Raw genomic sequence first — 26,231 nt, 5'->3', positions numbered from 1 at the left:
CCTGTGGGTAGCTTGGTGGGTGGGGCATTTCGGGCCCAGGCGTAGATGATGGAGGCTTCGTCCTCACAGGTCCCCTTGACACTCCCACAGTCCCTGAGAGAACCAAACAGCAGCACTGGGTAAATACAGCCCCTCCGGTCTCTGGTCTGAACTAGATCCAGACTTGGATGAACTCTCAGTGGGTACAGTATTGATGAGCCACACACACACTCTCATACACACACACACACACACACACACACACACACACACTCTCATACACACACACACACACACACACACACACACGTTTAAACACACACACACATTCACACACAGGGACAGACATATTGAGTCTTTGCTATGGTTGTGCAGGCAAGTGCAGAGTTTTGCAGTTGCTGTTTTTTTTTTCAGAGGAATAAAAAAATCTAAAAGGTCGAGAATAAATAAAACATCAAATGTTAAAGACTGGCCCAGCTAGCACATACCGTTCTGAGAACCATGTGTTTCTTGAGAGCGTGGTGAGAGCGTGGTGAGAGCGTGGTGAGAGCGTGGTGAGGGCGTGGTGAGGGCGTGGTGAGAGCGTGGTGAGAGCGTGGTGAGAGCATGGTGAGAGCGTGGTGAGAGCGTGGTGAGAGCGTGGTGAGAGCGTGGTTGTCCTATGGTTATTTTGCATGCAACCTTCCCACAACTTTCTGGACATGGTGCAGGATAGTTGCTTGGCTCTGAACAATTCTCAGCACATTTAAGGAACTTGACAAAAAAAACTTTCTTGGTATTTCATTACTTTAACAAAACTTTTCCTAAAAGTTCAAACATGGTTACATTTAATTAAAATGTTGGTCATGCTTAAAGAAGATTATCCAAACGGTTTGACATTGGGAATGTTCTCAAATAGTTCAGAGAAAGTTAAGAAACAACGTTCTTCTGTGGGAATTTCAGTACTTCAGCATAACATTTCCTACAGGTTTCCTCATGGTTCGATTTAAAGACATGTTCTCAAATTGTTCAGAGAACTTTAAGAAACATTCTTCTGTGGGAATTTCAGTACTTCCACAGAACATTCCACACAAGTTCCCATGTGGTTCTATTTAATGTCATACTTTTACTACATTCTGGGAACTTTCTAAAAAAAATGGTGTGACTTTAGTAACTTTCAGAAAACGTTCTAAGAACGTTATTTAAAAACATATACATTCTGTTCTCAGCATCTACAAAACCCTCTATCCTGTTAGGTGTGTTGGCCGCGCCCACTATCTGGCCACCCCTGCTTGTTTCCTTTGAAATGGGGTCTGTTTGAATAGACTAAAATGAACAGCTTTGTATGCGTAAAAACATGGCATGCTAGCTCCATCCTGGTGGCACAGTGGACTAATTCCACGGATAGAGAACAGAAGATGATACGGTCGAATCTCACTGATGCCGTGTCACAATAACAAAAAACTGTTTGCATGATTCATTTCCATGCGTCACACTGGATCTGTGCTTGGAGTTAAAATGTTTTACCCAAAATCATATCCTAGAACACCATCCATCTACACCACAACAGAACTGTCATATTATCAGATCCTAGAACACCATCCATCTACACCACAACAGAACTATCATCCTATCAGATCCTAGAACACCATCCATCTACACCACAACAGAACTATCATATTATCAGATCCTAGAACACCATCCATCTACACCACAACAGAACTATCATCCTATCAGTTCCTAGAACACCATCCATCTACACCACAACAGAACTATCATATTATCAGATCCTAGAACACCATCCATCTACACCACAACAGAACTATCATCCTATCAGATCCTAGAACACCATCCATCTACACCACAACAGAACTATCATATTATCAGATCCTAGAACAACATCCATCTACACCACAACAGAACTATCATCCTATCAGATCCTAGAACAACATCCATCTACACCACAACAGAACTATCATCCTATCAGTTCCTAGAACACCATCCATCTACACCACAACAGAACTATCATCCTATCAGATCCTAGAACACCATCCATCTACACCACAACAGAACTATCATCCTATCAGTTCCTAGAACACCATCCATCTACACCACAACAGAACTATCATCCTATCAGATCCTAGAACACCATCCATCTACACCACAACAGAACTATCATCCTATCAGATCCTAGAACACCATCCATCTACACCACAACAGAACTATCATCCTATCAGATCCTAGAACACCATCCATCTACACCACAACAGAACTATCATCCTATCAGATCCTAGAACACCATCCATCTACACCACAACAGAACTATCATCCTATCAGATCCTAGAACACCATTCATCTACACAACAACAGAACTATCATCCTATCAGATCCTAGAACACCATCCATCTACACCACAACAGAACTATCATATTATCAGATCCTAGAACACCATCCATCTACACCACAACAGAACTATCATCCTATCAGATCCATCTACACCACAACAGAACTATCATCCTATCAGATCCTAGAACACCATCCATCTACACCACAACAGAACTATCATATTATCAGATCCTAGAACACCATCCATCTACACCACAACAGAACTATCATATTATCAGATCCTAGAACACCATCCATCTACACCACAACAGAACTATCATCCTATCAGATCCATCTACACCACAACAGAACTATCATCCTATCAGATCCTAGAACACCATCCATCTACACCACAACAGAACTGTCATATTATCAGATCCTAGAACACCATCCATCTACACCACAACAGAACTATCATCCTATCAGATCCTAGAACACCATCCATCTACACCACAACAGAACTATCATCCTATCAGATCCTAGAACACCATCCATCTACACCACAACAGAACTATCATATTATCAGATCCTAGAACACCATCCATCTACACCACAACCTAACTATCATCCTATCAGATCCTAGAACACCATCCATCTACACCACAACAGAACTATCATCCTATCAGATCCTAGAACACCATCCATCTACACCAGAACTGTCACGCCCTGACTCAGGGGACGCTTATATGTTGAGTCAGGGTGTGTATATTCCTTGTTGTGCTTTGTCTATGTTTAGGATCTAGTATGTCTAGTTCTATGTTGGCCGGTGTGGTTCCCAATCAGAGGCAGCTGTCGCTCGTTGTCTCTGATTGGGGACCATACTTAAGCAGCCTATTGGCACTGTCTAGTTGTGGGATCTTGTTCCTTGTAAGGTATGTTGTGTGTTGTACCTTGGACTTCACGTTTCGTTTCCTTTGTTGTTTTGTCGTGTTGTTTATTACGTTAATAAACATGTACGCATATCACGCTGCACCTTGGTCTGACCCGTCATTCAACGAACGTGACAACAACAGAACTATCATATTATCAGATCCTAGAACACCATCCATCTACACCACAACATAACTATCATCCTATCAGATCCATCTACACCACAACAGAACTATCATCCTATCAGATCCTAGAACACCATCCATCTACACCACAACAGAACTATCATATTATCAGATCCTAGAACACCATCCATCTACACCACAACAGAACTATCATCCTATCAGTTCCTAGAACACCATCCATCTACACCACAACAGAACTATCATCCTATCAGATCCTAGAACACCATCCATCTACACCACAACAGAACTATCATCCTATCAGATCCTAGAACACCATCCATCTACACCACAACAGAACTATCATATTATCAGATCCTAGAACACCATCCATCTACACAGAAAGTATTAGTGTGCACCTGACTTTATGTGGAGACCGGCAGTTATGGTTATAGGCCAGTAACATTGTTTCTCCTAATAGCTAGTGTCTAGAAGATATTCCCGCCATTTGTTCCAAATGAATACACCCCACTCAAAGATTAGAAGCAAGCAGCAGCAGTAGCAGACGTTTCCGTTAAGAGCCTCATGGCTCCCAGATTCCATTTCATGCCTTTGTGCGTTCCGGGAAACACCATTAAAAGCATATTGTCTCTATTTTTGACACAATAATGACTAGCCTTACTTATTTTCACCCTATTCTTCCTCTTAAAGAGAGCTCACATTTTGAACGGTGTAGCAGTGTGTACTTATTGATGTTGTCCCCCCCGTAGCTCCCGAGTGTGCTGCAGAGGAGAGCCGGTGTAACTACGGCTAGGTGACAAGAGTGGGTTAAAAACGGAGCTTTCCTTTTCGGAGAGGCTTTTTAGCTCAATGTGGAATTGTGTGGATACGCTAGCAGTGGGCAAGCAAGTATTCTGATTGGGTAGACATATGGTGTTCATCCCAAATGGCACCCAGCCTCTTTATAGTGTACTACGTTTGATCAGAAGTAGTGCACTAGGTAGTGACTAGGGTGTCATTTGGGACGCACCCCCTGTATGGCCTATTTTCATGCCCCCCACTGATCCTCCAGAGCTTCCTTTTGATTTCAGAAGCAGCTTCACAGGCAGTTTCAGAATATATCTCAACCGCTTTACACTCGCGGAATGCCAAATGTGCTTTCGGAGGGGGGAAGAATTTCAAAATCACCCCCCGGGGTATGCGAAGAAGAGATACATTTTTTTAAATGAAAAACAGGATAACTGAATAGATGAAAGGAATTAAAGCCCAGTCTCCATTACAGAAGAGAAGTGTCCATACGAACGGCAAATGTGACAGTCGTTTGGAATTTGATAGTCATAGTCAACTCACGGTCCTCTTTAAAAAAAAACTGGTTTGATTGGAAAATGTCCTCATTTCTTTGTGTATTTTTACTGTGTGACTCTAGAGGAGTATTTCCTTATCTGACCCTCCCAGACACAGGAACCCTGTAGATGCCATGCTGAGCCGTGTTCACTCGAATGTTGCGGTAGCGTTGTCTAATGTTGTCTTGATGTTCCTCATCACATTTCCTGAAGAGTCCATTCTGAGGGGAGGAAAGATAAACAACCCCTCCCGACGAGCGACCCGCAGCACCCACCTACCTCACACACACACACCCACCCACACGTAGGCGCTCCCAGGATCTCTGTTGTCGAGGTGACAGCAGTTGCTATGGTAACAGGCAAGTTTATTAGTGAGCGTCTGAAGCAGTCGCTCTCTCTCTCTCTCTCTCTCTCTCTCTCTCTCTCTCTCTCTCTCTCTCTCTCTCTCTCTCTCTCTCTCTCTCTCTCTCTCTCTCTCTCTCTCTCTCTCTCTCTCTCTCTCTCTCTCTCTCTCTCTCTCTCTCTCTCTCTCTCTCTCTCTCTCTCTCTCTCTCTCTCTCTCTCTCTCTCTCTCTCTCTCTCTCTCTCTCTCTCTCTCTCTCTCTCTCTCTCTCTCTCTCTCTCTCTCTCTCTCTCTCTCTCTCTCTCTCTCTCTCTCTCTCTCTCTCTCTCTCTCTCTCAGCTGATTCTTTAAGTGTAGTAGGGCAGTAATAGCCAACACTGACGCTTTGTACCTAGGTTTTGAGGGGTTGCTTTTTCAAGTGCTTGTATTCAGGCTCGTAGGGCTCAGTCAAGTGCTTGTATTCAGGCTCGTAGGGCTCAGGAAGTCACTAAAGTCATGTCTCTTTATACATTTCTTCTTCATTGTGCTACAATGGACAGATCAACAAGTCTTTACTAACACACAGCTGGTGTGTATTCTACAGACTGTCTGTTTGGTCAACCAAGTAGATTCATGTGTAAAGTACTGTACAAATACATAGGGATATTCTACCTACATTGTGAATCAAAGCATGTATTGTGTTGTCGTGTGCTTTGACTTACCAGTAGTTAGTGGTGGAGACTGGCGTCCGGCAGCCGTACAGCAGCATGTGGTGGGCAGTGTCCATACTGGCATGAGGCTCAAAGTCCACTGAGGGGGAAGAATAACACAATTATAGGGTTAAAGCCCTCGGCAAAGCACTTTTCTACCCAGGGATTGTTTAGGGGGAGAATTCCACTCTGATTTTTGTTTAGGGGGAGAATTCCATTCCTCCTCTGATTCTTCGACAATAATGAGGTTGTTTTGACGTCTTGAAGTCCAGGATGTTGACTATGTCTTGTTTTTGGATGAAACTCCCAGGTCTTCAGAATAAAAAACCCAGAGACATTTACCTACTGAGTGGTCAAAACATTAAGAACACCGTCCTAATATTGAGTTGAACCCCCCCCCCTTTGCCCTCAGAACAGGCTAAATTCATCGAGGCATGGACTCTACAAGGTGTCGAAAGCGTTCCACAGGGATGCTGGCCCATGTTGACTGCAATGCTTCCCACAGTTGTGTCAAGTTGACTGGATGTCCTTTAGGTGGTGGACCATTCTTGATACACATGGGAAACTGTTGAGCATGAACAGACTACCATTCCCCGTTCAAAGGCACTTAAATCTTTTATCTTGCCCATTCACCCTTTGAATTGCACACATACACCATCCATGTCTCAATTGTCTCAAGGCTTAAGAATCCTTCTTTAACCTGTCTCCTCCCCTTCATCTACACTGATTGAAGTGGATTTTAACAAGTGACATCAATAAGGGATCATAGTTTTCACCTTGATTCTCCTGGTCAGTTTATGTATTCCTAATGTTTTGTACACTCAGTGTATATGACCAGTGTATATTTATGGCCATATATATGGTTCTGAAAAACATATATTGCCAGTTTATTAGGTACACCCATCTAGTACCGGGTCGGACAGCCCTTTGCCTCCAGAACAGCCTAAATTATTCGGGGCATGGAAACATTGCAAGGGATCTAACATGTGCCAGGAAAACATTACTCACACCATTACACGACCAGCCTGTACCGTTGACACCAGGCAAGATGGGGCCATGGACTCATGTTGTTTACGCCAAATCCTGACTCTGTAAGCAGCGTAACGCAACAGGAACCAGGATTCGTCGGACCAGGCAATATTTTTCCACTCCTCAATTGTCCAGTGTTGGTGATCGCGTGCCCACTGGAGACGCTTCTTCTTGTTTTTAGCTGATAGGAGTGGAACCCGGTGTGGTCGTCTGCTGCAATAGCCCATCCGTGACAAGGATCGACGAGTTGTGCGTTCTGAGATGCCGTTCTGCACACCACTGTTGTACTGCGCCGTTGTGTTTGCCTGTTTGTGGCCCGCCTGTTAGCTTCCACGATTCTTGCCATTCTCCTTTGACCTATCATCAACGATCTGTTTTCGCCCACAGGACTGCCACTGATGACTGGATGTTTTTTGTTTGTTGCATTTTCGGTAAACCCTAGATACTGTCGTGTGTGAAAAGCCCAGGAAAACGGGGTGGTGTACCTAATAAACTGAGGTTATATGTCCATTGTGTACAGTACATGGTCTGTGAAAACCTAAAAACAAGCTCAAACACAACTGAAAAGCAAATTATTGAAAGAGTTCATAGCTCATCTTAAATTGGGGAGTAAATTGGGGAGTGTAAGCTACTGTTTATACTCAGAGCATATATTGAAACATTAAAAAAGGTGACACCCTTCACTTTTTCTTCTTCATTAGGGAAGCCAGGCACTGCAGGCTTGGCAACGGTAGATGCCGGCGAGAGCTTCAGCTCTGACAGAAATGCAATGCTCTCTCCACATGAAAGTGAGGAACAACCCCAGGACGGGCTAGTTGGCGCGGCCCAGTCTAATCCCAGACCTGAATAATGAATGGGGGTTTTCTGACAGCAGGCAGAGCGTGGGGGGGGGGGGGGATTGTGCTTTTTCTCCAACATGAATGTTCATAACAGCACCATATGTCAGATTGAGTGTACTGTGTCTACAAGGAGAGCACCAGCAACAGTTTGACGGGTTTTGTCTTGAATACCTGGTTTTTAAGATAATATTTGTTCTTTCTCTATCCTAGCAACTCTATTTGTATGAGTAACAAGAGAATGTCTAAATTTACATTTACATTTACATTTTAGTCATTTAGCAGACGCTCTTATCCAGAGCGACTTACAGTTTAGTGAATACATATATATTTTTTATATTTTTTTATACTGGCCCCCCGTGGGAAATATAGTTTTTATTTTATTAATTTTTTACTGAAATTTAAGGAGGCCTTAGTCTTTTAGCTGTATTGTTTGTTTAGTGTAAAAGAGGTTAAGGGCTATTCACTCCAGTAACAAATCACATTTTTGGATCACGGTGGTCTGTATTTTCTCTGTTTGGAGGTGAGAGCAGAAGCCCCTTAGCTCAGCCTTCTACCGCCGCTCTCACCCTGTCCCAGTATCCCTGTATCCACGGAGACGACACCCCATAATTAGAGAACAAATGCCTTGGCATTAATCACGGCTAAACAGAAGTGTTTTACGGGAGGACTGGCGGCTCGTGAGAAATGAGAGAGAGAGAGAACGAGAGAGTGAGAGAGACGGAGAGAGAGATGACCCTGCCCCAGTATCCCTGTATCCACGGAGACAACACCCCATAATTAGTCAACAAATGCCTTGGCATTAATCACGGCTAAACAGAAGTGCTTTACGGGAGGACTGGCGGCTCGTGAGAAACGAGAGAGAGAGAACGAGAGAGAGAGAGACGGAGAGAGAGATGATGGAGACGTCACTCCTCTCTACAGCCCTGATCTTGCAACAGGCAGGCAGCAGCCCTGTAGGCACGGGGCTCGTCCTGGCTCAACCCTATGGCAAAATAATATCAATAATGGCTTTATCCGCCTCAGTGGTCCAAGTTAACACAGGGTTCATCTCTCCCACAGGCCCTATTTACTCATACTTTTTGGAGAGATGTAGACAGTCATATCTGTATGCTTCAGCAAAATATTATGGTTGTGGTTGGACTTACAGTACGGTGAAGGGTTAGAGATAGAGGATCAAGAAAGTTTGGTTTAGGGATAATAAGGCTTGGGGTGTTCGAATCTGCGAGGCCATGTCGTAACCCACGTCGGAACCCACGTCATAACCCATGGCGTCGAGTCGAGTTTTCTGTTGTCAGAATGAGATTATGCCGATTCAGGCATGTTCTGTTTATTGTACGCAACACTGTGTTGAGAAACATCGAAACATGTCATACACATTGTGGCTATATCTACGGTGTCCTCATAATGTAGGCTTGTGTTCAGCAACCTCGAAACATGTCATCACAGACATTCTGTGGTTGTTACTGCTATGTCCTCATAATGTAAGCTTGTGTTTAGTAACTTCAAAACACATTGTGGTTGCATGTGTCCTCGTAATACTGTTTCTGACAGCGCTGGCTGAGGATTGTGCAAGATTAATTCGTGCTGAAAATAAATTGAACGCTGCAGTCCGCATTATCCAAAATAATCCTTTGTAAGTCATTTAGAGAAATTAATCATTACACCAGGAACTTCCTATATCCTTCAACTCTCTCTTTAGTGTCTTTTCCCACTGATAATTGATGCTAACTGCCAAAGATGTAAGTCGCTCTGGATAAGAGCGTCTGCTAAATGACTAAAATGTAAATGTAAATATATGTGTAAGTAAATCACACTGACTATTTTTTTTTAAATACTTTTTATCTGCTCCTGTAAAGTTGAAATGTAACACACCTTAACTGGACGGAAGCCCTCCAAGTACAAGGCTAAAGAACCTCTCAATAACCTCTCATAACAGAGCAGAATGCCTTGCCCTAAACTGCACCCACAGAACTAACATCAACATACATGATAGTATTTTATGGTTGAGGGTTGAGGAGAAATGTACTTCTCTTCTAGTCCTTTTATAAAAACATTTGTGTGTTGAAAAAATGCCTAACCACTTGTATAATCTATTTGCATACACTTCAAAACAGACATACATACCCCACCAGAAACACCACTATGGGTTCCTTCATGGTACCCAAACCAAAAGCAAATTTAATGCGTCGCTCAGTTATGTATAGAGCCATGTCATCGTGGAATGCTCTGCCACCAGAGGTTACTCAGGCAAAAAGCAGGTTTAGCTTAAAAAACAGATATAAAAAAATATACATTGTATCACAGCGCCTCTTTCTAAAGATCTAATTGAACTGTACTGTATATAAGACTATGATAATGTATAAGGGTCTTTCTATAAACTAGGGTACCAGTGGGGATGTCTTACGTTGGACAACTTGTTACAGCTGTTGATAAGTCATTGATAATAATCTGCCAATTTTTGTCATTACATTAAGATATACAGAAGTTACATACACCTTAGCCAAATACATTTAAACTCAGTTTTTCACAATTCCTGACATTTAATCCTAGTAAAAATTCCCCTTAGGTCAGTTAGGATCACCACTTTATTTTAAGAATGTGAAATGTCAGAATAATAGTAGAGAGAATGTATTTATTTCAGCTTTTATTTCTTTCATCACATTCCCAGTGGGTCAGAAGTTTACATACACTCAATTAGTATTTGGTAGCATTGCCTTTAAATTGTTTAACTTGGGTCAAACTTTTCGGGTAGCCTTCCACAAGCTTCCCACAATAAGTTGGGTGAATTTTGGCCCATTCCTCCAGACCGATGTAACTGAGTCAGGTTTGTAGGCCTCCTTGCTCGCACACAATTTTTCAGTTCTGCCCGCACATTTTCTATAGGATTGAGGTCAGGGCTTTGTAATGGCCACTCCAATACCTTGAAATACATCCACAGGTACACCTGTGACTTAAATTATGTCAATTAGCCTATCAGAAGCTTCTAAAGCCATGACACCATTTTCTGGAATTTTCCAAGCTTTTTAAAGGCACAGTCAATTTAGTGTATGTAAACTTCTGACCCACTGGAATTGTGATACAGTGAATTAAAGTGGAATAATCTGTCTGTAAACAATTGTTGGAAAAATTACTTGTGTCATGCACAAAGTAGATGTCCTAACTGACTTGCCAAAACTATAGTTTGTTAACAAGACATTTGTGGAGTGGTTGGAAAACAAGTTTTAATGACTCCAACCTAAGTGTATGTAAACTTCCGACTTCAACTGTAGGGGGGGGGATCATAGATGTATTCAATAAAATTCACAAATTGATTTAAAACCTTTATCATGGTTGGTGTCATGACGGATTTGTCCAAAATCATGTGACATAAAACATTACTTTTCTGTCCTTCCATGTATAGCAGTATAAGTTGTCTTTATATCATATATTAATCATTAGTCAGTTAAATTAGACATTGAACTTTAACCCTGTAAGAATCCTGGATCTAGCTGTCTGACAGTTTTTTGTATAGAGATCTCAGAAATGCAGTGTAACTACGTAACATTTCGTGTCTCCTTATGTTACGGGGTGAAAACAGTTTTTCACGGGCACACAAATCCCAAATAATGTACACATTGCAAAATCGAATGGTTCTAACCGAAACAGTCACCTTACCTTGATACTTAAAACCTAAATCGATACTGTCATTAACGTGGTTCTTCAATATTTATGCATAATACTCGCTGGATGCGCATTTGGTGTCCAGCTGATTAGTTATCTCTTTACTCATCATCATCATCATCATCTGATCCAAAGTGCTGGAAAAAAAGGTGTTCGCAAGGAATGTCCAGAATATTTGTGTGTCTCATTCGTTACGCCGGTGAAGACAGTTGTGCCTGGATCCATGTTGGATCTAATATCCCTAGCGGATTGATGTTGGTCATCTGTTGTTGTCTGCTTGATTTACAGCAGGGTCTCGTTAGGTTTAAGAGAAAGCATCAAGGTAATACATGTATGTTTTCATATGTTTTTGTGCCTGGGATTGGACACAGAGTCTACCGTGTGCAATTGTGTAGGATAGACTACTGCACAACACCCAACGCTCTTCCTATTAATTATTCTGGATATAATTAACACAATATAATCTGGTAATGAAATAACATGACAAATACATTTTGTTTTTTCATGTTAGACCTGCAATTTCTGAATTAGCCTTGAATTTGGAGCTCAGAAATTAAAGTACTGGAATAAGCCTACCTTGAAAATCTGACATTTCCTCAATTTGAAAAGTCCTTGTAATTATTGTAGCCATTTTTTCTGCTGCTCCCTTATAATTATCAGTGATTTCATTTTTTATCCGTTTTTGTGAGAGATGTGGCCACTTTCGTTTGTTTCCCACCACTTCAATTGAAGGGTGTTGCGCTACTCCTGATGCGATAAAACAACGTGCGGTTATTACGACGACGACATCTAATGTTGGCTTCAACTTGGCTTTCCATACAAATCCTTCCATAAAAAAAAGGAACCTGTTTAGTCAGGCAACGTCCTAATTATTCTCGCATATTTTAGAATGTAATAATAATTTGAATATCAATGCATTGGCAAGGCTTAAAACATTCATTATTCTTAAAGTGGTAATGGCCTACTTTTTTCATGCTTTTTGCATGCTTTCTTTTTTTTTTTTTTGGGGGGGGGGGTTTCTATATTAGGTCATATATGTACAATTATATAAAAGTATACAATTGTATAACATTGAGGTCCTTAAAAAGTACAATTAAGTGCTTGAAAAAGTCCCTGAAAATCCTTGAATTTGACTTGCCAATGTCTGTATAATCCCTGCTTAAAGGATGTATAATCCTTGTGCAATTTGCATATATTCACTTTTATTCCATGTGGAACTGAATGAAAATCCTTTTTATTTTTGTTTCAAACCATTTTGAAATGTAGATCCCAATGTCACACATTGGCTCCATTATTTATAGAAAGACCCATATAGGAATAGTGTGTAAATAGAATTTTTGTCTTTCAAATATAGAACTATTTTAATATATTTGAAAGACAAAAAAGATTTTTTAAAAAAGAGTAATATCTTATGTGGTTCTTGTCTATAACTGTTCTGTACTTTGTAATGTATTTGTACGTTTCATGTGGACCCCAGGAAGAGTAGCTGCTGCATGTGGTGTAGCTAATGGACCCCAGGAAGATTAGCTGCTGCATGTATTGTAGCTAATGGGGATCCTAATTAACTAAACACTACAGTGTCCAGTTATGGCTCTTTTAGCCTCTGTGTGTGTGTCGGTGTCTCTGTGTTTGTGTGTGTGTGTTCATGTGTTTGTGTGTGTTTGTGTGTGTGTGTGTGTGTGTGTCCGTGCGCGCTCTGGTCAAATATGATTTAACAGGATTGAAGACAGGGAGCTCTCTTTATTGTTTCCTGCCAGTGATGGGAGTGGAATGTGGTTGGCTGAGAATCTGGGATGGGAAGTAATCTTGTTGGGAAACCTAAGCTGGACGAACAGTGTCTGCAGGGCTAACTCCTGCCTTCCCATAAACCCAGGCTCACAGACAACACACTGGGATAGGCCGGCGGGATTAAGGGTCACTGTGGCGTTATGGGATTTCATTCACCCTGCCACTTGGTCAAAGACAAAATAAATTGGTGCTTATGAGAGGATGGTTGCCCATAACAACAGGGAGGAGGGGGGGGGGGGAATCTATCATAGAAATGTGGTCCTCGTCAGTGGGTCGACAAACGGAGGAGGAAAAGTAAATATCCTAGGAAATATATGCTAGAGAGTTTGAGGATGGATTTTTGGTCAGCTCCTTAAATCGTATCGCTGGTTTGATTTCCGAGCCCTAGACTGAGGAACACCGGAATTTGCAAATTGCAAACAACACATCCGGTGTGTGACAATACAGTATATATTTTTAACTACATTTCATTACTTTATGACATTTAACAAATCACTTGCATTGGACCAAGTGTGTGTAACCAGATTCCTTTAAGATTTGGGTAAAGAATACTCACCGATATAGGCATCCCTGGTTGTCGGTACTGGAACGGCCACACACAAGTAGGTGTCAGACTGAAACGACACAGGACACAGTGTGAGAACCGCTGCTTTGCTTAGTTACAGAGCAAAGAAAGTAAATAAAGTTATGTTTAAAAAAAAAAAAAAAAGTGTTAAAGAGTTTTAAAATAAATAAAGTGTTAAAATAAAGTGTTTAATATAAATAAAGTGTTTAAAATAAATAGCGTTTAAATAAATAAAGTGATAAAATAAATAGCATTAAAATAAATAAGTGTTTAAAATAAATAGTGTTACACATAAATAAAGTGTTGAAATATAAAGTCTTACAAATAAATAAAATGTACAAAAATAAATAATTACTGATCATCTTTCAGAGTACATTTATCATATTCTACTTGTTTATAATCCATCAACAAGCAATCAATATTGTTTGTATTGATATATACAGCTGCCGGTTTGTTTAGCATCTAATCCAGATCGTAAACACTGTTTCACCATGACAGATTCTCTAAAACTCAAAAGAGAGTCCTCTGACTCACTTGGGGAGCTAGGAGATATTAGGTGGACTACCGAGCGCAGATACTAAAGCAAAAGGAAAGTCCTCGCTCGCTTGAAGTCGGCCAGTGTAATATATGAGCAAACATGACACTTAAATCACCCTGGCGCCGACCTTGCGTAACACAGGGAGAACTATATTTCCGGAGGGGAGTGAAGACAATAGCACTTCATCCAGACAAAAGATATGACATAGAGCTCTGTGTCCAACCCTGGAGCATCTCTCTCTCTCTCTCTCTCCTGTTGAGTGACCTCTTCATCTGCGGACGAGTTTAAACACGTCTACAGTGACTGAAAATAACTCTGCTCTCATTTGTTTCTTCTTTCTCATTGTTCCTCAGGTCTCCAGCAGCTTAGCCTACATGTGACGTTCGTTGTCGTTGCTTCAATAACAACTAGTGGGCGTTGAGTGGAGGGGAGAGGGAAAAAATGGCAGCCGTAGTTTCCTGGGAACAGCCGTTTTAGTGACATATTTGTAATAAACATGACAGGAAGTCATTTCCAGGGAAATGTTTCAATTGCTTAGTTATAGCTGATGGCTTTCGGCTGTCATTTATCATTCTTTGGGCTTCTATTCTCCTGCTTCAGGAACACGGTCAAATTATTAAATCAATTCCAGGGGACTGAATTCCCTTCTCTCTCTCGCTGTGATGGCTGTATCTAACTCAGAGTTATTGTAAAAGGTCAGCGTGCGTGTTTCTTTCTTGGCATAGCTGGCTCTCTTTCAAAATGGTGTCTCATCAGTTGAGAATTCTCCAGAAAAATTCTGGCAGAATGACAACTTGATGTGGGACTATTAGAACAAAATAGAACCGAGGCCCATGTTTAATGACCAGATTCATAATAAATGCCATAGCCAAAAATCTAATTACAGACGAACACTGGTCGATCTCAAATTCCCATTTTACACTAATGAGCCAAGCCAAACCATGCTGTACTGGGCTGGTTACACATCCACCATAGTTGCTGAACCTTAATGCTGAACATTAAAATAGAAAGAAACCATCTGAGCCAACAGAGTACAAGTCAGATCCACACAACAGTGTGAAAAAGGTACAGTTATAATAAGGTTGACAAAAGAAGCTTCGGAGAAAGTGAAGAAACACTGGCTCAATGCTAACTGATGAAGAACCAGTGAACTGGCTCAATGCTAACTGATGAAGAACCAGTGAACTGGCTCAATGCTAACTGATGAAGAACCAGTGAACAGGCTCAATGCTAACTGATGAAGAACCAGTGAACTGGCTCAATGCTAACTGATGAAGAACCAGTGAACTGGCTCAATGCTAACTGATGAAGAACCAGTGAACTGGCTCAATGCTAACTGATGAAGAACCAGTGAACTGGCTCAATGCTAACTGATGAAGAACCAGTGAACTGGCTCAATGCTAACTGATGAAGAACCAGTGAACTGGCTCAATGCTAACTGATGAAGAACCAGTGAACTGGCTCAATGCTATGATGAATGGCGCCTGAGAGGATGGCTGCCGTTTTACAGCCCTCTAACCAATTGTACTATTATGTGTGTTTTTTCGCGCTATTTGTAATTTATTCTGTACATAATGTTTCTGCCATCGTCTCTTATAACCAAAAAGAGCTTCTGGATATCAGGACAGCGATTACTCACATCGTATTGGACGAAGATTTTCAACATGTCCCTGACTGAGTCTGTAATACCAACATGTTTCAAGCAGACCACCATAGTCCCTGTGCCCAAGGACACTAAGATAACCTGCCTAAATGACTACCGACCCGTAGCACTGACGTCTGTAGCCATGAAGTGCTTTGAAAGGCTGGTCATGGCTCACATCAACACCATTATCCCAGAAACCCTAGACCCACTCCAATTTGCATACCGCCCCAACAGATCCAAAGATGATGCAATCTCTATTGCACTCCACACTGCCCTTTCCCACCTGGACAAGAGGAACACCTACGTGAGAATGCTATTCATTGACTACAGCTCAGCGTTCAACACCATAGTGCCCTAAAAGCTTATCACTAAGCTAAGGATCCTAGGTCTAAACACCTCCCTCTGCAACTGGATCCTGGACTTCCTGACGGGCCGCCCCCAGGTGGTAAGGGTAGGTAACAACACATCTGCCACGCTGATCCTCAACACGGGGGCCCCTCAGGGGTGCGTGCTCAGTCCCCTCCTGTACTCCCTGTTCACCCATGACTGCATGGCCAGGCACGACTCCAACACCATTGTTAAGTTTGCCGACGACACAACAGTGGTAGGCCTGATCACCGACAATGATGAGACAGCCTATAGGGAGGAGGTCAGAGACCTGGCCGTGTGGTGCCAGGATAACAACCTCTCCCTCAACGTGACCAAGACAAAGGAGATGATTGTGGACTACAGGAAAAAAAAGAGGACTGAGCACGCCCCCAATCTCATCGACGGGGCTGTAGTGGAACAGGTTGAGAGCTTCAAGTTCCTTGGTGAACTATCATGGTCCAAACACACCAAGACAGTCGTGAAGAGGGCACGACAAAGCCTATTCCCCCTCAGGAGACTGAAAAGATTTGGCATGGGTCCTCAGATCCTCAGAAAGTTCTACAGCTGCACCATCGAGAGCATCCTGACTGGTTGCATCACCGCCTGGTATGGCAACTGCTCGGCCTCCGACCGCAAGGCACTACAGAGGGTATGCATACGGCCCAGTACATCACTGGGGCCAAGCTTCCTGACATCCAGGACCTCTATACCAGGTGGTGTCAGAGGAAGGCCCTCAAAATTGTCAAAGACTTCAGCCACCCTAGTCATAGACTGTTCTCTCTGCTACCGCACGGCAAGCGGTACCGGAGCGCCAAGTCTAGGTCCAAAAGGCTTCTCAACAGCTTCTACCCCCAAGCCATAAGACTCCTGAACAGCTAATCATGGCTACCCAGACTATTTGCACTGCCCCCCCACCCCCACCCCATCTTTTTACGCTGCTGCTACTCTGTTAATTATTCATGCATAGTCACTTTAACTCTACCCACATGTACATATTACCTCAAGTAGCCGGTGCCCCCGCATATTGACTCTGCACCGGTACCCCACTGTATATAGCCTCCCTACTGTTATTTTATTTTACTTCTGGTCTTTTTTTAACTCAATACTTTTTTGTTGTTGTTGTTTTATTTTAATTTTTTATAAAATAAAAAAAATGCATTGTTGTTTAAGGGCTGTAAGTAAGCATTTCACGGTAATGTCTACACCTGTTGTATTCGGCGCATGTGGCAAGTTAATCTGATGAAGAACCAGTGAACTGGCTCAATGCTATCTGATGAAGAACCAGTGAACTGGCTCAATGCTATCTGATGAAGAACCAGTGAACTGGCTCAATGCTATCTGATGAAGAACCAGTGAACTGGCTCAATGCTATCTGATGAAGAACCAGTGAACTGGCTCACCGCTATCTGATGGGCCAGTGAACTGGCTCACCGCTATCTGATGGGCCAGTGAACTGGCTCACCGCTATCTGATGGGCCAGTGAACTGGCTCAACGCTATCTGATGGACCAGAGAAAGGGCAACTCCCGATAGATCTGGGGTGGACAAACTACGGCCCGCGAGCCCATTCAATCCAGCCCCTTGGACGTGTCACAAAAAAATTAAAGATATAGATATTAATTTTATGGGTAAAAAAACAAACACTCCAGACCACTCTTACATGTCTAAAACTAGATACAAAAATATCCAGAAATTATAAAATGGGCCTTTTTCTGCGCCGCAAGTTGATTTTTACAAACCCATCGGTCCCCCAAAAAATCTGTGCGTCCATCCGTTGAATTTCTAAATCACGATGTGGCCCTTGAGCCACAAAGTCTGCCCACCCCTGCGATAGATCAATAGCACAACAGTGCGAGCTGACCACTAAGTTAAGAGAGTTTAAGGTTTGTCTTCTCTGCGATGTTCTACAACCCAGTAATCCCCCTTCAGCATTCACAGTTATCAGCCAACACTTGCCATGGATGAATCATTGGCGGATGACTCATACAGACCTGCACTGAGAACAATAATAGCTCGCCCTCCCCTCCTCCCTCAACGCTCTCATACACAACCAAAACATTCCCAAGAAGACGCAAAGCCCGGAGCCCAATTACAACAGTTCTGCCATCGTGTACAAACTGAACTCTAACTGTTTCTCACTAGCCTAAAAACAGCCTTGGCTTTTGGAGAGAGAGACAGCGAGAGAGAGAGAGAGAGAGAGCGAGAGAGAGCGAGAGAGAGAGAGAGAGAGAGAGAGAGAGAGAGAGAGACAGCGAGAGAGAGAGAGAGAGAGAGAGAGAGAGAGAGCGATAGAGAGCGATAGAGAGCGAAAGAGAGCGAAAGAGAGCGAGGGGGGGAGAGAGGACAGAGAGGACAGAGTGATAAACCAGAGATCTTCCCCTCTGTGGTTTTCTCTGCACATTGCAGCAGCAGGAAAAAGAACGGAGGCTGAGGAGCCAATTAGCTCTAGTCTGCAACAGTGAGTCAACTTTAATGACTGCATTACTGTAGGATCAATACGGGCCACACAAACAGGGCAGGAGGACTGGCCCCCGACACAACCCCATGACACAATCATGTACAGCCACATGCTGAGAGAGAAAAACATTGTATGGCCACCATCAACATACCTCCCTGATATGAACCAAGCTTAGCGGTGGTGAACAGGATTTTCTGCATGTAGGAAGGAGATGTCTGTCAAGTCTATGAATATTAATGTATCAGTCATTGTCTAACCTTTATTTGCCGATCGAAGTCTCGATAAAATCTCTGACACAAGAGACCTAAATGCTAGCCAGACTAATTTAATCAAAATGGTTGTATAGTCTATCAGGCTATGTAGACTAGTGTAGGTAGTGTTCTTTGAAAACATATGTAAATAAATGTTAAACTGAACCATCAAATCATTGAGCGGAAATAAACTAGATCTGACAGACACTGTGTGAATATGAATATGAAATGTTAATGGGCTGGTTTGGGTTTTCCACAGGGTTGTTTTGACTGTCAGAAACATGGGGACTCACCGTCGTGGGGGACACCCCCGGCATGCGGACATCCAGGGAAAAGTTGCCTGATTTGGACAGGACCATGGGTTGTCTTGTCCTGGTTGTGCAGTCGTTGGGCTCCGAAGAGGCACTTTCCCGATACCTGTCCGATGGGGACAACAGTGAGAGAAGAGGTTGTTAGTGGAAAGCGACAAGACAACCTCAGAGCAGACTATTGCTAGTGAGTGTACCTAACAGCCTGATGAGTTGAGGAACTCCTAATGATGAGAGTGGAACTTTGGAGCTAAAGAGCTTCACACACAATCACCAAATACCACATCACCAAATACCACATCACCAAACACCACATCACCAAATACCACATCACCAAACACCACATCACCAAATACCACATCACCAAACACCACATCACCAAACACCACATCACCAAATACCACATCACCAAACACCACCAAATACCACATTACCAAACACCACATTACCAAACACCACATTACCAAACACCACATTACCAAACACCACATTACCAAACACCACATCACCAAACACCACCAAACACCACCAAATACCACATTACCAAACACCACATTACCAAACACCACATTACCAAACACCACATTACCAAACACCACATTACCAAACACCACATTACCAAACACCACATCACCAAACACCACCAAACACCACCAAATACCACATTACCAAACACCACATTACCAAACACCACATTACCAAACACCACATTACCAAACACCACATTACCAAACACCACATTACCAAACACCACATTACCAAACACCACATCACCAAATACCACATCACCAAACACCACATCAACAAATACCACATCAAACACCACATCACCAAACACCACATCACCAAACACCACATCACCAAACACCACATCAACAAATACCACATCAAACACCACATCACCAAACACCACATCACCAAACACCACATCACCAAATACCACATCACCAAATACCACATCAGAATCAAGAGGGAAATGGAGAGAAAATCTCCAGACAAGTAGGGTCTCTTAGAGAAGAAAATATCCTAAAAGTAGTTTAAATGAAGATACAATTGTTTATAGAATATAGAATTACTTATAGGCCAATCTGCAATTGACTGAATTGACTGATACTAATCTACCCAAAAGGCTATTTGTGTGGTCACCGTGTCTGTTCATGCTGTAGCCACCTCCTGTGTCATTTATTTGTTCATCATACAGTCATATTATTATTATATTATATTATACAAACATGGCCCAAACAGATCCGGCTTCCAGTACCTTGTACCTACAGCAGGCTAACTGCCTACTGCAAACATGTTTTAAATGCTATATAATTGCATAACAAACAATAAAGAAGTGCATAAATTCAACATTGATCAAAAAAATATTAACTTCAAAAACATTAATGTAAAACAGAATTATTTTGAAGACAAAATTGCATTAAACCTATTAAATCTATTTATTTCATTAGTACACAGCTATCTCAACTTAATTTCAACTTCTAATACATAAACTGATTCAATAGCCATTTCAATTCCATTTCAAAACCAAAAGCATCACTGTCCGTCCCCTTACCTTTTAAACCTGTGCAGGGAGTTTGTGGCACCGTCCAGGCTTTGACAGACGAGCGCCAGCACCACCACGCCGCAAACGAGGACTCCCATCTCTGACTCTAGCCTCTTGTCAAGTGCTCCCTATCCCAACGTCTAGCCTGCCTGGTTAACTGTAGAAGACTGGGCGCTGAGCAGAGCGTCACAGTGCTGTGTATGGGATCAGCTGTGGAGCCTCACTGACGCTGAGCGAGAGAGAGAGAGAGAGAGAGGAAGTAGCCAAACAAACAGTAGCAGGTCCCGGATCTGGGTTAAGACAGAAGGGAGAGCCAGATGGAAAGGTTGTTCCTGTTGGCAGTTCACACGCTGGGGACTGAAGAAGGAGTAGGAGGAGGTTGTGGCTGTGGCTGTGGCTGTGGCTGTGGCTGTGTCTGTGGCTGTGGCTGTGGCTGTGGCTGTGGCTGTGGCTGTGGCTGTGGCTGTGTCTGCGTGCGTCGCTCCTCTTCTCCAGGCTCCAAGCCACCAGGGCTAGGTGTTCATTCGTTTTTTCCTCTGCCTTTCCCAGTGAACTGAGCACTCAGAGGCGGGACTCCCTCTAGCGCTCCCTCCCTCCTCAAAGCTCCTCTTCTCTTCAGTCTTCTCGTCTGGTCAAGTGGCTGTAACGCGGCACCTTTCCACTCTCCTTAGCACCCAAGTTATCCAGCGAGAGAGAAGAGGCGAGTAAATGTGAGGAGTGCCTGAGATGAAAGGAAGAGGATCTCAGAGTAGATGAAGGGAGGAGGTGAGGAGGGCGTAGCGTCAGTCTCCAGTCACAACCTGTAAAAATAGAAGCAGACGTGCTCAACAAGAGAGGGGAGGGGGGGGGGGGTATCTAGATGACTAACGTGCCACTGACTGTGCCTGTCTGCCTGCTAGCGCAAACCGCTAACCCCCCCCCCCCCCCCCGCAAGCTAACGCTCCTGCGGGTTCTTTAATATACCCCCATTATCATAAGAGGCAACACGGAAACGCTAGTCGTTAGTGTTAGTGCCCATCCCCTCAGATGATTCAGCAGCCAAAGGGGGTTGAGTTGAGGGGGGGGGGGGGGGGGGGGGTGATGGTTGGTTGGGAATCATATGCTATCTCTCCTTGCCTTCCAATTTCATTAAATATAGATGACTGTGTACACACTCTGCAGTGCTGTTACTGTGCTGAATCCGCGGACAGTAGCAGCTTCTGTTTACTCTAGCGGAGGGATAGATGGTAGAAAGGGAGGGGTAGAAGGGAGAGATAGAGAAGCCGCAGTAATCCAATCAGAGATTTCCCCGGCAAAGAGGACTCGCACCCTTATTAAGGAGATCCAGTTGGTCACCAACAGGAACAGACAGCTAGTATAGAAAACAATGTCAAGGAGACCTATTCTATACCTTACTATAATATACCTTACTATATCTTACTGCATTATACTATATCTTACTACATTATACTATATCTTACTATACATATATCTTACTACACCGTAGTATATCTTACTATACTATATCTTACTATACTATATATATATCTTACTACACCTTAGGGCCTCCTGTAGCTCAGTTGGAAGAGCATGGCGCTTGCAACGCCAGGATTGGGGTTCGATTCCCACGGGGGGCCAGTATAAAAAATGTATGCACTCACTAACTGTAAGTCGCTCTGGATAAGAGCGTCTGCTAAATGACTAAAATGTAAATGTAAATGTATATCTTACTATAGTATATCTTACTGTATCTTACTATACTACACTGAACAAAAATATAAACGCAATATGCAACAATTTTAAAGATTTGCCTGAATTACAGTTCATATCAGGAAATCAGTCAATTGAAATACATGTACACTGCTCAAAAAAATAAAGGGAACACTTAAACAACAACACAATGTAACTCCAAGTCAATCACACTTCTGTGAAATCAAACTGTCCACTTAGGAAGCAACACTGATTGACAATAAATTTCACATGCTGTTGTGCAAATGGAATAGACATTTTTGTGTGATTTTGTTGTCAGCACATTCAACTATGTAAAGAAAAAAGTATTTAATAAGATTATTTCATTCATTCAGATCTAGGATGTGTTGTTTAAGTGTTCCCTTTATTTTTATGAGCAGTGTATTAGGCCCTAATCTATGGATTTCATGACTGGTAATACAGATATCCATCTGTTGGTCACAGATACTTTTTAAAAAATGTAGGGGCGTGGATCAGAAACCAGTCAGTATCTGGCGTGACCACCATTTGTCTCATGCAGCGCGACACATCTCCTTCACAAAGAGTTGATCAGGCTGTTGATTGTGGCCTGTGGAATGTTGTCCCACTCCTCTTCAATGGCTGTGCGAAGTTGCTGGATATTGGCGGGAACTGGAACCCGCTGTCGTACACGTCGATCCAGAGCATCCCAAACATGCTCAATGGTTCACATGTCTGGTAAGTATGCAGTCGATGGAAGAACTGGGACATTTTCAGCTTCCAGGAATTGTGTTCTGATCCTTGCGACATGGGGCCGTGTATTTTCATGCTGAAACATGAGGTGACATCAGCAAACTGCTCGCCCACACGACGCCATACAAGCTGTCTGCCATCTGCCCTGTACAGTTGAAACTATACCTTACTATACCATACTATATCTTAGTATACCTTACTATATCGTACTATACTATATCTTACTATACTATATCTTACTATGCTATAATGTCTTGTGAGTATGCAGTCCATGGAAGAACTGGGACATTTTCAGCTTCTAGGAACTGTGTACAGATCCTTGGGGCCGTGCATTATCATGCTGAAACATGAGGTGATGGCGGCGGATGAATGGCATTTAAATTGGCATCGATAAAATGCAATTGTGTTCATTGTCTGTAGCTTATGCCTGCCCATAACATAACCCCATCGCCACCATGGGGCACTCTGTTCAAAACGTTGACATAAGCAAACTGCTCGCCCACACGACGCCACGAAGCCATCTGCCCGGTACAGTTGAAACCGGGATTCTTCTGTGAAGAGCACACTTCTCCAGTGTGCCAGTGGCCATCGAAGGTGAGCATTTTCCCACTGAAGTCGGTTATGACGCCGAACTGCAGTCAGGTCAAGACCGTGGTGAGTACGACGAGCATGCAGATGAGCTTCCCTGAGACGGTTTCTGACAGTTTTTGCAGAAATTCTTCAGTTGTGCAAACCCACAGTTTCATCAGCTGTCCGGGTGGCCGGTCTCAGACGATCACGCAGGTGAAGAAGCCGAATGTGGAGGTCCTGGACTGGTGTGGTTACACGCGGTCTGCGGTTGTGAGGCCGGTTGAACGTACTACCAAATTCTCTAAAACTCAGTTGGAGGCGGCTTATGGTTGAGAAATTAACATTAAATTATCTGGCAACAGCTCTGGTGAAAATTCCTGCAGTCAGCATGCCAATTGCACGCTCCCTCAAAACTTGGCTCATCTGTGGAATTGTGTTGTGTGACAAAACTGCACGTTTTAGAGTGGCCTTTTATTGTCCCCAGCACAAGGTGCATCTGTGTAATCATGCTGTTTAATCAGCTTCTTGATAGGCCACACCTGTCAGATGGATGGATTATATTGGCTAAGGATAAATGTTCACTGACAGGGATGTAAACAAATTTGTGCACACAATTTGAGAGAAATAAGCTTTTTGTGAGAACATTTCTGGGATCTTTTATTTCAGCTCATGAAACATGGGACCAACACTTTACATGTTGTGTTTATATACCTTCCTATAGTATACCTTACTATACTATATCTTACTATACAATTTCTTACTATACTATATCTTACTATACTTTTTCTTACTATACTATATCTTCCTATACTTTTTCTTACTATAATATATCTTCCTATACTATATTAGAACTTACTATACTATATCTTACTATACCATTTCTTACAATACCATATCTTACTATACTATAACTTACTATACCTTACTAAATTAAAACTTACTACACTATATCTTACTATGCTATACCTTACCATACTATACCTTATTATATCTTACTATACTACAGTTGAAGTTGGAAGTTTAAATACACTTAGGTTGGTGTCATTAAAACTCGTTTTTCAACCACTCCAAAAATGTCTTGTTAAAAAACTATAGTTTTGGGCAAGTCGGTTAGGACATCTACTTTGTGCATGACACAAGTAATTTTTCCAACAATTGTTTACAGACAGATTATTTCACTTATAATTCACTGTATCGCAATTCCAGTGGGTCAGAAGTTTACATACACTAAGTTGACTGTGCCTTTAAACAGCTTGGAAAATTCCAGAAAATGATGTCATGGCTTTAGAAGCTTCTGATAGGCTAATTGACATCATTTGAGTCAATTGAAGGTGTACCTGTGGATGTATTTCAAGGCCTACCTTCAAACTCAGTGCCTCTTTGCTTGACATCATGGGAAAATCAAAAGAAATCAGCTAAGACCTCAGAAAACAAATTGTAGACCTACACAAGTCTGGTTCATCCTTGGGAGCAATTTCCAGATGCCTGAAAGTACCACGTTCATCTGTACAAACAATAGTACGCAAGTATAAACACCATGGGACCACGCAGCCATCACACCGCTCAGGAAGGAGACGTGTTCTGTCTCCTAGAGATGAATGTACTTTGGTGCAAAAAGTGCAAATAAATCCCAGAACAACAGCAAAGGACCTTGTGAAGATGCTGGAGGAAACAGGTACATAAGCATCTATATCCACAGTAAAACAAGTCCTATATCGACATAACCTGAAAGGCCGCTCAGCAAGGAAAAACCCACTGCTCCAAAACCGCCATAAAAAAGCCAGACTACGGTTTGCAACTGCACATGGGGACAAAGATCGTACTTTTTGGAGAAATGTCCTCTGGTCTGATGAAACAAAAATAGAACTGTTTGGCCATAATGACCATCGTTATGTTTGGAGGAAAAAGGGGGTGGCTTGCAAGCCGAAGAACACCATCCCAACCGTGAAGCACGGGGGTGGCAGCATCATGCTGTGGGGGTGCTTTGCTGCAGGAGGGACTGGTGCACTTCACAAAATAGATGGCATCATGAGGAAGGAAAATGATGTGGATATATTGAAGCAACATCTCAAGACATCAGTCAGGAAGTTAAAGCTTGGTTGCAAATGGGTCTTCCAAATGGACAATGACCACAAGCATACTTCCAAAGTTGTGGCAAAATGGCTTAAGGACAACAAAGTCAAGGTATTGGAGTGGCCATCACAAAGCCCTGACCTCAATCCTATAGAAAATGTGTGGGCAGAACTGAAAAAGTGTGTTAGAGCAAGGAGGCCTACAAACCTGACTCAGTTACACAAGCTCTGTCAGGAGTAATGGACCAAAATTCACCCAACTTATTGTGGGAAGCTTGTGGAAGGCTACCCGAAACATTTGACCCAAGTTAAACAATTTAAAGGCAATGCTACCAAATACTAATTGAGTGTATGTAAACTTCTGACCCACTAGGAATGTGATGAAAGAAATAAAAGCTGAAATAAATAATTCTCTCTACTATTATTCTGACATTTCACATTC

General features: G+C 42.5%; 1 protein-coding gene across 1 annotated transcript in view; it reads right to left on the bottom strand.

Annotated features, from left to right (window-relative positions):
* Positions 1 to 21,508, bottom strand: part of pam (peptidylglycine alpha-amidating monooxygenase) — a 135,632-nt gene extending 114,124 nt beyond the window's left edge. The window contains exons 1-4 of the mRNA XM_084159541.1: positions 20,718 to 21,508; positions 19,145 to 19,268; positions 13,583 to 13,640; positions 5,723 to 5,810 (exon numbers count right to left, since the gene is read on the bottom strand). Coding sequence (XP_084015667.1) covers positions 5,723 to 5,810; positions 13,583 to 13,640; positions 19,145 to 19,268; positions 20,718 to 20,806 — 359 coding nt within the window. The 5' untranslated portion in view covers positions 20,807 to 21,508. The remainder of the gene's footprint in view (positions 1 to 5,722; positions 5,811 to 13,582; positions 13,641 to 19,144; positions 19,269 to 20,717) is intronic.
* Positions 21,509 to 26,231: the final 4,723 nt, after the last annotated feature.

This window comes from Coregonus lavaretus (assembly GCF_964263955.1).
Source record: "Coregonus lavaretus genome assembly, chromosome: 4".
Taxonomy (NCBI): Eukaryota; Metazoa; Chordata; class Actinopteri; order Salmoniformes; family Salmonidae; genus Coregonus; species Coregonus lavaretus.
This window is presented reverse-complemented; position numbering and strand designations above follow the sequence as displayed.